At 37.8% G+C, this 13,562-nt stretch overlaps 1 protein-coding gene across 2 annotated transcripts; it reads right to left on the reverse strand.

Moving 5' to 3' along the window:
- Positions 1–8,492: 8,492 nt before the first annotated feature.
- On the reverse strand, positions 8,493–12,457 carry LOC121526612 (platelet-activating factor receptor-like). Of its 2 annotated transcripts, none has more exons than XM_041813266.1 (2): positions 12,332–12,381; positions 8,493–11,696 (listed from the first exon to the last, which is right to left on the reverse strand). In XM_041813266.1, exon 2 carries the CDS (start codon positions 11,652–11,654, stop codon positions 10,485–10,487), a length of 1,170 nt encoding a protein of 389 aa, XP_041669200.1. In that variant the 5' UTR covers positions 11,655–11,696; positions 12,332–12,381; the 3' UTR covers positions 8,493–10,484. The 2 variants fall into 2 exon arrangements, with proteins under 2 accessions (XP_041669200.1, XP_041669199.1); XM_041813265.1 differs by having other exon boundaries at positions 8,496–11,654; positions 12,332–12,457.
- Positions 12,458–13,562: the final 1,105 nt, after the last annotated feature.

Below are 13,562 nucleotides of genomic sequence, written 5' to 3' on the forward strand. Positions count from 1 at the left end.
ACAAATGTCTTCACAGTATGATGACACACTTAAGATTTCATCAAATATCAAATGCTTTCATACCTTGTCCAAGGCATTGCACTATTTGAGGCTTTTCGGCAGCAGAGAGATCCTTTTTCTTTCTCATATTGCTTGAAACCTGTGGCCTGCTTAATAATGTGGAATGTCCTTCTTAAGTAGTTTTCCTTTAATTGGGCTCGCCTGGTAAACTAATTATCACAGGTGTCTGAGATTGATTTCAGTCATCCAAAGAGAATTGAAATTGAAATTGAAAAACAAAAAATTGAATGTTTATGTCACTAAAATCCAATTTGCATAAAAATTTGGAATGCAGTGTAAATGGTTAGACAAAAATAGGGGGGGGGATGGTTAAAAGTGGTAAAAAAAAAAAAAAGTCTCAAGATTGTCACTTTTGTCAAAGTGGCAAAAATGGGTAGAAAAAAGTTGTTAAATTGGTTCAAGGTGGCATAAAAAATATGATAGCTTTCCACGATTTTAAGCTCCAAAATGAGGTAAATGTTAACCAGAATTCTAGCACCAATGCTACTGGTCCAACACACATGTACTGATAACATAAGAAAACACAACTGGGGAGGACCCATTCTCTGGGTTTTTCAGGGGCCCAGCCAACCCTATGGGAAAGGGTCTGGTTACAGTGCTTGTTGTAAAGTTGTAGTAACAACGTACGGTTGTACAAATTCCCAAGGCACACCTAGACTTGCCTCAAGGGACCATTTGGGACCCCCTGGTTTAACACAGAGATTATGGTTAAGGTGTCATTAAAACTCAAACAGATATACATGTGGGGGAGGGAAGGTGCAAACATAACAGCATAACAGCCTCCACTCTTTATGGAAGCTTTGCACAAGAGGTTGGATATTTATATAAATAATAGTTATTATTATTATTATTATTATTATTATTATTATTATTATTATTAGGTCAAACAAAGAGGACACATCTCGCTGTCTTCTTTATCTAACATTTGATGATGACATTGGTCATAAATGCACAAGTGCTTCTGTTCAATAGTTGGAAACAGGAACTTGAAACTTCCCTGTCTCTCAGTTTCCCAGTCCCTCACTTCCTTTATTTACACCTGTGTCTATCCATGACACTCATTTTATTTGCATACCTGTTTGTCCAAAAGACAGTGGCATTTGCTTTTCATCTGTCTCACGACAACATGCAGCGTTGCTCGTTTCACCTGATTTTATTGCTAACAGGCACAGGTAAGGATTTTCTAATTACAAAATGTTCAATGCAGAGTACAGTTATAAAAACACATTAACTTTTGCTTCTTGTTTTTACAGCAACAGACCAATTTACAACAAAAAGTCCTTTTTGGAAAACCATTCCCATCCAGTGGTCTACAAAATCCCAGACTACAGAAGGTAATTCAAATCTGAACTTTTAGGTGATCCACTGCACTCAAACTAAAATTAAAGACTCTTATAATGGGCAGGGAACTCTTTTGCAATGTACACTAAAGTACTAGTCTGTATAGTTTTAACTATCATAGTGTGACAACAGTTTTTCCCTTAGAGGGTGTTGAGGCCATTTTGCTGTTTTTTTTCTTGAGAATTATTATTATTATAACAGTATTAATGCAAACAACAACAAAAACTGAGGGGTTCATCTTAGTAGAATTTTGAAATTTCAATATCAGAGCCTGTAATGGGTCAGTAATAAGCTCTGTACACTTTTTTCATCCTCTCAGGCTGTTTGTGACCAAAAATGCTCCACTGAAACCCAATAAAACCAAAATTTTGATTCCCAGCCATTACAGTTAAAAACATTCATTCAGGCTTTCATTCTGGAGTCACTGCTTCAAATTTGCAGTGTTTTCTGTTTGTCACCAAATGTCAGCCATTTCCCCATTTTGTGGCATGAGGGGGAATGGTATGCTTTTTTCCTGTTTTCCTAAAGGGGAGCTATTGTAACAATTTATTGTAACAATCTTCAAATATAAGAAAATAATCATGCACAAGTTGTTGTTTATTTTTAACATATCCAAGGCTGAAATAATAATTGATAAAAAAAATCACAGGGGTTTGCACTTAAACTGGCATTCAAAAGGTTAAATTTATTTTTTTTAAAAAGTGTGAAAGGGGCCTGATCACTGGCAGACCTGTTGAATCAAGAAATCCCTTAAATAGGACCGGTCTGACAAAGTGCAGCAAAAGATCTCGAAAGGAACACATCATGGTGCCATCTAAAGAAATTCAAAAACAGATGAGGAACAAAGTCACTGACATGTATTAGTCTGGAAAGGGTCACAAAGCCATTTCTAAGGTTTTGGCACACCAGTGAACCAAGTTGAGAGCCATTATCCACAAGCAGAGAAAACTTGGAACAGCGGTTAACCTTCCCATAAGTGGCCGGCCTACCAAAATAACTCCAAGAGTCCATCGGTGACTCATCCAGGAGGTCATAAAAGAACCCAGAACAACGTCTAAAGACCTGCAGGCCTCACTTGACTCAGTTAAGATTCATGATTCAACAATAAGAAAGAGGCAAATATGGTATTTATGGGAGAGTTTTGAGGCCAAAACCACTGCTGACTATAAAGTATACAAAGTTTTACACTTCAGTCTGTTTGAGCTGCTGTGGAATGACCTTAAATGGGAGGTTGAGGCTCTAAAACCCTCCAATGTGGCTTAATCAAAACAATTCTGCATGGAGTAGTCCAAAATACCTCCACAGCAATGTGAAAGACTCATTCATTTCAAACATCGACAGTCATATATCAGTGTAAGTAGTGAAAAGCTGTTATCAAACCCAACCAACTGAAAACCATGATCACCAGCTTGGTTATTGTGTTGATTGTCTGAGTGAGATACAGTGGCAGGGCTTAGCAATAGTCTCTTTCTCTTGGAACCATGAAAACCTGTACCAAATTTAACGGCGTCATTTTTAGATGTGATTCCTCTCCCGTATGTCATTCCCCTCTCTCTCACATTCTAGTTTCCAATTCTCTCCACTGTCCTATCTAAATAAAGTTATAAACATCCAAAAACTGAACTTTAAAAAGATATTTCCTTCTGGCCATCTTCAGTTTATTACTGCTTTATCTCAACAGTATGGCTGTCTTCTCCGAAGCTGGTGGCTGATCCAGCCTACCCTGTAGTAGAAGGTCAAACAGTCCACCTGTTCTGCAACTCTTCCTCTGTACCATCCAATGTCAGCTGGGCCTGGGATCGTTCTCAAGGTCAATGGAAAGAGGTGGGCATGGAGAGGGATCTGATCCTCAGCAAACCAGAGCAAAGTGGACTTTATCGATGCCGTGCCAAGAGCAGAATCTCTTCATGGTTATATAGTCCACAACACTCAGTCTACATCATCTCAATGCATCAAACAGGTTAGTGGCCATAATTAGAATTCCTGTGCGGTACACAATCTGTACTTCCCCTCAGCTCTACATAGCTTTACTTGTCCTTCAGTTCCTTTTTATTCTGCCACAGCTTTTGTTTTGGATCGGTCCCATCACTTTCATGTCTTCCTTCTAGCAATGAAGCAACCTTAAAAGAATCTTGCAAGTTGCGAGAACTTAGCAACTAAATGTTTGATTATGGGAAGCATAGATAGAGTATTAAACCAATCAGAAACCTACAGGAGTGAAAGAATGAACATGCAGCGTCCACTGGAAGCTGGCTGTAAACATCCAGAAAGCCCCATTAACATTTGTACTAAAACTTTCAGTTTAAAGCCTGTTACAAATATTAGTTTGGGTCTGAGGAGCTCATTTGTACACACTATAAAGGCTCATTAATGCTTCACATCAGAGCCACGGAGAAACAGACAAAGCCTTCTGACACTGCATAGTTTTAATTTCATCAGTATTCCTGCACATTAAATGTATTGAACATACCAGAAAACTTTAAAAATGCGGAAACATGGAAATCAAACTCCTGAACTCTTAAAGAGGGGGAAGAACGTCAATCTTTAGAGTCTGTTGGAGGATGTTCCATGAGCTTGGAGCATCAAAGGAAAAAACTGTTTTACCAAGTTCAGTTCAAGCTTGAGGGACTTTGAGAAGTAACAAATCAGCAGAACGAGTCGTGTACTAAGATTCCACTGGTAATTTTCCAATGAGGACCTTAAAAATAAATAAAAACCAATGTTTATTGCGCCTCTCTTCTAGGTAAGGCCAACCTTCTCATACAGAACACACTGATGAGTGCTGTACCCATCACCAGTAATAAATCTAAGAGCAGAGTTATACACACTGTCCGAAGGCTTTAGAGCTGAAGTCGCATCTAAGGAGTAGAGTCAGAGATTTTTTGCTATTACTATATTTTACCCTTTATTTATATATTTATGTGTTTATTTGTAACCCATAGAGCGTTTTGGGGCTTTTGGGTCCTTTTTGGGGTTTTTTTATTATTTTGATTGTGTTTATACCAACATATGTCCTAAAGATCAATTTTTTTTTTTAATAGAAATTTTAGATTTTAATATCAGAATCTGTAACAGGACAATAAGAAGCTTTATAGACATTGTGTATACACTCATGTTCACACCAAGTGTGAGTAAAATCATTCACAAGAGTTCATTTCATGTAAAGAAGTGAGTAGACACAAATTCACCTGCAAATTTGTAGCACAAATTGCACGAGTTGAGTCCTGTCGCATTCAACGTGTCATTTGCTTCATTAACTTGTTCATGAGAGTTGAAAATGCTTAAATCAAATGAATCATTTGCGGCACAATGGCCAAGCAGCCTGGAGATCCCCCAGTGATGTATTTCACATACGTCCAAAGGATCGGCCTAGAGGGCAGTGTTAATTTCATCAACTAAAACTATGACTAAAAATGTTCGTCTGCAGCCTTTTTTTCATGACAAAAACTGGACTGAGACTAACAAAGATAGATCTGTCATGACTAAATCTGACAAAAACTAAGTTTAGTTTTCGTCAAGATGACTGAAACTAGACTAAAATGTAATATAGTTTTCGTCAGACATTCAAAATGTGTGATATTTCTCTACTGGTGGTAAATCTATATCTGTAATGCAGCTTTATCCCTTCTGTCTCTCAGCTGTAGAGAGCAGGGACCCCAGATTTGGCAGAGTGCATAGAACACACTAACATGATTTGGTACCAGATATAGGCAAAAAAGCATAAATGCTTGGACTAAAAGTAAAGACTAAAATATGAGGACTTTTCATGGACTAAAACTAGACTAAATGTCTTGAGTTTTCGTCGACTAAAACTAGACTAAAACAAAAAAGGGTAAAAATGGATAAATAAAATAGGACTTAAACTAAAAGACATTTTGTCTAAAGACTAAGACTAATAATGAAAATAGCTGCCAAAATTAACACTCCTGGAGAGAGGAAGTTGAATAACAGTTAAGTTTTAGGTTGTTAAGTTGAGCAACAACTGGAAAATGGAGGAGAAACCAGTAGAGTCTATCTGGGGCTACCACGAGCTTTATGACACAGCATGCATGTTTTACCAGTACAGGAATAAAGAAGGAAGCAGCTTGGAGGAAAGTGAGTGAGGAGATCAGATTGCATAATAAGTTGTGATAACTGTTGTCTGTCACTTTGAAACCCATTTAAACCACAATTCTTGATCCCCAGCCATCGCAGAAAAAACAAAATAAAAAAAACATGCATTTTATGAAATTAGGTTTACATTCTGAAGTAATTACTCCAAATTTTCAGTTTTTCCTGTTTCTACCCAAATGTCAGCCATTTTCCCATTTAAGCATGAGAAATTTATGTTTTTTTCTTGCTATTTATTTATGCCATTTGTAGCCCTGAATGTAATAATCTATCAAAATTTTAAATTAAAAAAAATGCATAAAAATCAAATTGTTGATCATAATTTCAAAAATATTCAAGGCAATAATAATCTTAATGAATAAACAAGAAAAAAACACCAAAAGGCACTCTCTTCAATTAAAAAGCCTTTATTTTCATGGCATGGTCATGTGTAGAACTTTAAAACACACTTCAACGCATTTCGACATCAAGCTTTCATCAGGAAGTCAAAAAAATGCTGTGATAATCTTCTTTGAGGAAATAAAATTCACCTGAAGTACATAAAATATTTAAGATTTTGTGCTATTTACATCACAATAATCAATATTTGAAATGACCAGGTCTGATCTAAAATAAAAGAAAATTGATGCAAAAAGAAGTGGATTTTTTTTATATATACATGTATTTTTATTAGTATTTATGCCATTTATCAATTTTTGACCATTTAAACCCTCAGAGAATTAAATAATAATAATAATAATAATAATAATAATAATAAAATAATAATATCAATGCATAAAAACCAGCTGAATTGTTGTTCATTTTTAACATATTCAAGTCTGTGATCATCTCTGTCAAGGAAATCCAATGTAGTACGCATGTAGTATTTAAAAATATTTCAATTTTTGTTTTTTGTCCCTAATCAGACCTAGTCATGCTTCCTGAAACAAGAAGTATTTATCCTCTCCAATCTGTTTATTCACTAAACATTATATCACTGTTTGCTAAATGTGTGCTTTTTGGCACAGTGAGGGAGAAAAGCTGTTGAAAAGTGGCAATGCCAGTCTGCTCCACTCTACAACTGTGTAGTGAAATAGTGCTTTGGGGGTGCAAGTAGAGAAGAGGGAGCACAGCATGTGATTATTCATCGGAGGAAGGAAAAGGAAGCAAGTATTTTAGGTTAGTGGTTTTCTAGCTTCCGGGAACATCCGGGGTAGAGCCAAACTCTCAAGGTGCACCATATTAGTTTCTATGCAAAATAGCCTCTTTAAAGTTGTTATATCTTCAGCTGCTGGTTTGTTGTAGTAGTAATGTACGCTTGTACACATTAACACCGCACACTTAGACTTGCCTGTGCCTTGCACTATTTGAGCACCACTGCTTTAGCTGATAATTTCTTACATGGAAACTCAGTTTACAAATAAAGTGAATTAAAAGCAGTAGAGACAGTAGGCATCTCCACGTTCAGTACACAGTGATGTCTGCACGTCTGCTCCTCATCCTCACTGGTCTCTTTTCAGAAACAATAAATAAGCCACATCTGTGATACATGTGTCTGGGGTGCACTCAGTAAGATCTCATCTGGACAGATTTCTGTCATTAAAACAACTATGAATTCTAGTTTGATACTTTTTTAGCTGCAGCTAATTAGCTTTAATAGCTAATTTAGAAAATACCAGGAAACAACCACCGTGCAAACTTAACAGCTGATGACAGAAACATTGTGAAAGGAAATGTCCACACATCCACAGTGCTGAAACATTGCTAACTCATGCACCATAAATGCATCTGGGTTCTTTTTTTTTTTGCATATGTACCATTTTTCCATGCTCTACAATCCTGTGCTGTTTTTACTGAACCCCTTTTAGATGGTGAGAAATTAGGAATAGCCGCCTTTGCTCTCACACTCCTGCTCTTGATCATCATCCTCGCTGTTCTTTCTTGGTTTGGCTGGGAAAGACTCGGACACAAGCCAAATGCCTCACTCACCACAGTTAAAGGTAAACACATTTCCTATCAGGTCAAATCATAAGATGATTTTCTGTAACTGGTTTTATTTCCTTGTTTCTCCTCAAGTTTTTCCTGGGCCTCAAAAGTCACCAAAGTAAGTCTCTTCTGGGGGAAAAAATATTTATGCAATTTGTTCCCAGCTGAGTCAGAAGGCCTCATGCTCAACTGTATTATGACATTTGTTCACCAGGGAAGGTTTGCAGGAGACCAGTGGTGACGGGGATGTGTACATTAATTACACAAGCGACAACCCAGCCTACAGTGATCTGGACCCCACCAACATGGCTGATGAAAATGTGTACTCAAGTCTGGGGTAAAGGGGACATGTGACAGTCAGAGGAGGATGGAGGATTGATGGCTGTGTTGTAAGTTTATAGAGTTCAACTTTGACCTGATATATGAGGTGACTTGAAAATATATGATAACTATAATTATTAACTCTTTTATATAAGTTACATCACACATTTAATGGCATTTTGATGGTACAGCCTACAGATCAACAGGTGGGTAAAAATGTTCCCACCAATCAATGACAAACCTATCATTCCTTGTGTTTGCATATGCTCATAAAATCTTTATAGATCTTTTCTTTTCTGTCTTAGATTTGTGGTCGTGAGGAGCTAAAGTCTCATTGTTTGCTTCTACGTCAGACATTGATTTTTTTTTTTAACGCAGATCATTACAATTAAGTAAATGAAATACAACTTTTCAATCACTGTTATGGAATTCCAATTAGTTATTAAAAATGATCTCCTGAACCTCCAGAGACTAATGCTCTCATTTGGTTTGCATTTTTATACTGTATCTATGTGAGAATAGAAGGACCTGATCAGTATAAAAACAAAACATTGTATTTCAAGAACAAGTAGTTTTAGACCAGATGGTCAGGTGGTTTAAAGGTGGTATATATATATATATATATATATATTTTTTTTTTTTTTTTTTTTTTTTAAGAATGTATTTAGTTATTGCAATATTTTTTATAAAACATTCCAAGTATGTTTTGGCCATTTCTCTATTTGTAATCACATTTATTTGAACTGATTTCAAAGTTAAGGATTCATGAGTTTTAACCACATTTAACCAAACAACATCAACACGTGATAATTATGGATTGATATTTTATTAATTTTGAGAAGAAAAAAAATCCCATGTTCATCACTGACCACACTGTTCTGGTTGTGGTGGCAGTGTTATGGTACAGAGAAAATCTCCAAAATAAATGTGTTTTATTTTGAAATATATCAAAGAGGTTTTTTTAAAAAATGCAACAGGAAATTTAAAAAAAAAATCTCTGAATTTCTGCAGTTAATCACAGTTAATTGCACCCTTTTAACGCATTTTGAAATTCCACTATTTTGCATTTTAAACTGTTCTTTTTATTTTTTTCACTGTCTTAACCAAAAATTATTGACTTCCTGTTCAGACACAGACCTGCTTTTATTGGTAGATTGAAGATTTTAAGATGAACTTGATCATGGAAAAGGGAACTTGAAAATGAAGTAAGAGATCTTCAAAAAGGTTCAGATGACCCTGACCGTCCTCTGAGCTGTCTGTAAATTTTTAAAGTAAAATGAGACATTTAGGAGCAGTCGTGGACTTCTTCTACATCACTGCTGCTGCAGAGAGACACTGACATGCCTAAATCAAAGTTTAGTCAAAGGGACAATAATGCATGCAATTAATCGCTATTAGAAAAATCAGTGCACTAATGGTGCTATCTCAATTAACTTGATTAATCTTGACAGCCCAAGTTAATAAACACCTTCTTGGTGTTTATTACATGTATTTAAAACTGTTAACAAGTCTCTCATAAGTCCCTATACATGTCTTACAAACAATACAGAAGAGGTTAAATATAGCATTATGATATTGACACATACTTTTCATGTTAATTAGCATTTCTAACATGATTTCTACTGGCTTATCAACTGTTAATTACCCAATATTACAAGGACCGTAATTAACATGTCATCACATATTTTGGTGGAGATACTGAAGAAAAACAAAAATTTGCCTGTTATCAAGAAATAAAGAGGCGCAGATGGCCTCATGGTTAAGGCGTAACCCATTCCTGTGGCTCCTTTCCCGCATGTCTCTCCCACACTCACTCATCAGTGTTCCTGACTCTATCCATTGTCCTCCTCTCTAAAAAAAGGCATGAAAAGTGCAAAATTATATCTTTTTAAAAAACAGAATAATAACTCTTCACAAATGTATAGTACAGCACTGTAAATGGTGAGAAAAACTGCTCTGACAAAACTGAGTAAAAAGTGTGACTTAAGTCTCATGTAAAAGTGTAAGAAAACACATTGAAGTACACACAATACACAGCTATGAGTGAAAGAGAAAGAACGTGTGGCTTTCTTTGTTGCTGTGAATCGTGGGATTGTCTACCATATGTGTCACAATATCGGATGCCAGGAGGGAAACGTAACTCAAATTTTATTACTCTTGTTCCCAGGTTTCACAATACTGGATATCAGCTGTCTATAAAGAAGTGACTTGTCTGACTGGAAGAAGTCACATGTTTTATAGATATAATGTTAGAACTGTGAGTTCTACCAAATACAAAACAATCCACTACAAACACCCACAAAGATACATTTTTGTGAATATGTGTATAACTCTGCTGAAAGTGGACTACTTTCACTGGTGGAGGGATTTAAATATTCTGTCAGGTGTGTCATAAGTATATTAAACAGACTAATGCAGTGTCTTCTAGTACAAATTTCTTTACCCTCTTATTTTGTACTTCTGCTTGCCAAACTTCTGCAATTCAGCTGAAATTTCACACAGGAAGAGCTGAAGGCATTTTGCAACTCAGGCTACAGTTCCTGCAGTATGCTAACACCACATTTCTAAAGTATGAGGTTGTGGAGCCACTGAAACTGAATGATGAAATAGTAAACAAGTAAAACGTTCAGTTTTGGCACATGAGCACATGATATGTACATCTTTATACACACATTAGAATTTTTAAATCAGTCCACTTCAGGCTGTTGTAGCTCATTCTGTAGTCTCTGGCTCTGATTCCTGCTGTCCATGGAGAGCTGTGAGGTGACCGTGTGCGAGCACCCCTCTCCTTTTCCTATCCTCTTTATGTGTGACATGATGAACCTACGAAATTTCCTTGTGGCGAAGCAATAAACTACAGGATCCAGAATGCAGTTGAGGCCCATTAGACACAAGGTGACCTGATGTATATCATTGAGCACTTGTCGAGTTGTTTGCCCCCACTCTACGTGGCCCCAGCCATGTTGTATCTGCAGCACGGCCAGCACCCAGGGGCCTTGAACTAAATGGTGAGGTAAGAAACAGACGACAAAGACCCCAACCACTGCCAGCAACATCTGCAGCGCCCTTCGTTTAACTCCCCTGGGCCTTCTAACAGTAGAGGGCTTTCTGGAATTCACAGTTGCTGATTTGAGTTCTGACTGAGGAGGAGTTTGGGAAAGTAACGCTCGTGCAATGAGTAAATTACACACCACAACAAGAAAAAAGACGATTCCAAACATCCCAATTATCACAAAGTGTGTAGCAGCCACAGTCTTCTTCTCAGGGTCTGTTTGATTCTGGTATCCCTCAAAACAGCGAGTCTCTGTTGTGTCAGTGTTCGTCCCCGGAGAGGCCAGAGATGGAATAGCCATCGATGTAGACGTCACCCATATGGCAATGCACACAATGATCCCTCGGCATCTGTGGTCTGAAGACGCCGCGTCCAAAGGCCGGGTCACGGCCCAGTATCTGTTGACGCTGATGGCGCAGAGGAAGAGGATGGAGCAGTAGGTGTTGATGAAGAACAACGAGCCGGTCAGGCGGCACATGAAGTCTGTGTAGACCCAGTTACCATGCCGACTATAATAGCCAATCCATGGGGGGAGGGCGCACACAAACAGGAGATCAGCTATTGTCAAGTTGGTCATGTAGATTCTGATTTCACCCATGGCTTTGGCCCCACGAAGACAGCGCAGGACGAAGAGCACGTAGATGTTGGCGAAGAGGCCCAGGATGAAGACGATGCCATAGACAACTGGGAAGAGGGTGTAACGAAACTCAGAGTCCAGGAAGGTGGAGACATTACTTGCTGGAGGTTCCGTACTAAAACTTCCTGTCCCAGGGACAGATTGTGTAGTGGAGGCCATCCTGACCATCTGTTGAAAGGCAAAACAGAAAAGTGCTACAGCTTAATTTTGCTGTAGTAAAATATAGAATAATTAAAATGTGAACCCCTTTTCTTAGACCTAAATGTTTTGCTAATATCAAAAATGTGGATGGGCAAATGGACTAAAATATCTGGAAAGTAATGTCAGATGTCATAGCTGAGCCATGATGTGCAAAAATGTCAAGATGCAGGGAAATATAAAAAGGAGGAATTGAAATAACTTAAAGGGAAAAATAATGAAATAATTGGGGAAGAAAAGGCAAATATGTGTTAAAAGAGGCAAAAATTGGTCAAGAAAGATTAAAAATGATGAAAATGGTGAAAAGTGGCAGAAAAATGGCTAAAAGAGGCAAAAAATGGATCATGGAAGGCAAAAATGGGATGGAAAATGTTTAAAAAGTGCTAATAATTGGTATATATAATAATATATATAATAATATATGGTATAATAATTGGTGGCAAATATGGGTATGCCTTTTTTTCTACTGAGTGCTGCATCTTCCCATCTATTTACTAAATGCCGATATTCAAGTATATTTATGAGTTTAAAGACACCAGAAAAACATTATATTTAGCTTCATGATTTTAAACCAGTTTAGTGCGATCTGCATGCCATGACTTGTCAAAAACACAGTAGAGAAAGTAAGTTATAGTCTGCTCACTTACCAGACTTCTTCCTTTATAATCTCTCAGGATGTGAACACTCTGAGTTCCTCAGCGGCTATAAAGCTTTAAAGTTCAGTTTAACTGTCTACATGGGCGTATTTCAGCGTGTCAGAGTGGGAGTTCTTCACAGGTCAAGACGAGGGCGGTACAAACCTCTCCTTGCCGTCATGAGAAAGCCCAGTATGGTGAAACACCCACAGTTTTTTTCCTCCCAGGATTCTTTCAGAGTCAGTAAAGTACAGGATCCTCATAATTCACATCAGCCTACAGCTGTAGCAGGAAATATGATAAACAGAAAGCTTATAAGAGCTGCAGGGGTTATATTACAGTGATCATAGATCTTAGACTCGCTGTAGATGCTTTTATAGATCTGTTTTCCTCTGTCTCTGTTGCCTCCTGTTTCTATAATGTGCAGAGCTCAATATAAACATCCCATTCACCACAAACAGCAACCTTACTTCCCATGACTATTGCATTACATCTATGATAGTTTTGTTTCATGTCACAAGAAGCATAAACTACTGCCTGGTGGTTATACTGTAAGTAAAGGGGAAATTTGTATTGGATTTGGAATCTAACTGGGGGCCAGTGGAGGTGATTAGGTTGGGGGTGACAGTGCAGTGGGGTACAGGTGTTAGGGCCTCGTGCGGGTGAGTTTTGGTCAGTGATTTGATATGGGACTGGAAGGGGAGGTTGGAGTCCAGAATGACGCCCAGGTTTCGGACCTCGGAGGATGGGCAGATGGGACTACCGCCAACATCAAGCACAAGATCTCCAAGCTTCCTGAGCAGTGCTTTGGGGACAACGACCATTAACTCTGCTTTATTGCTGTTCAGTTCCAGTTTCTTGGTTGACATCCAGGTTTTGATTTCTTGCAGATAGTTGACCAGTGAGTAAGGAAGGGGGCTTCGTGGAAGGTGTGCAATGGAGTCCCTGGTGTACCCCACCTCTTGCCCAATGACAGAAGGGATAGGCTCCGGTCCCAAGAAATAAACATATCAGAGTGGAGATTTGTTAAAAATTTGAAAAAATTACTAAAAGCACTCTTACAGCTTGCATTGGCATTTAAAGAAATAATATGAGGCCTTGTGACCTTGACCTGTGACTTTCCAAATCCAATCAACCCTTGCTTCTGGCCCCAGCTATCTCCAGCACAGGTCTAATAACAAGAAATGAAAGAGGATTGTCTACATAAGCATTATTGTGTGTAGTAGTACAATGTATGTATGAA

The sequence above is a fragment of the Cheilinus undulatus genome, linkage group 18 (assembly GCF_018320785.1).
Source record: "Cheilinus undulatus linkage group 18, ASM1832078v1, whole genome shotgun sequence".
NCBI classification, from domain to species: domain Eukaryota; kingdom Metazoa; phylum Chordata; class Actinopteri; order Labriformes; family Labridae; genus Cheilinus; species Cheilinus undulatus.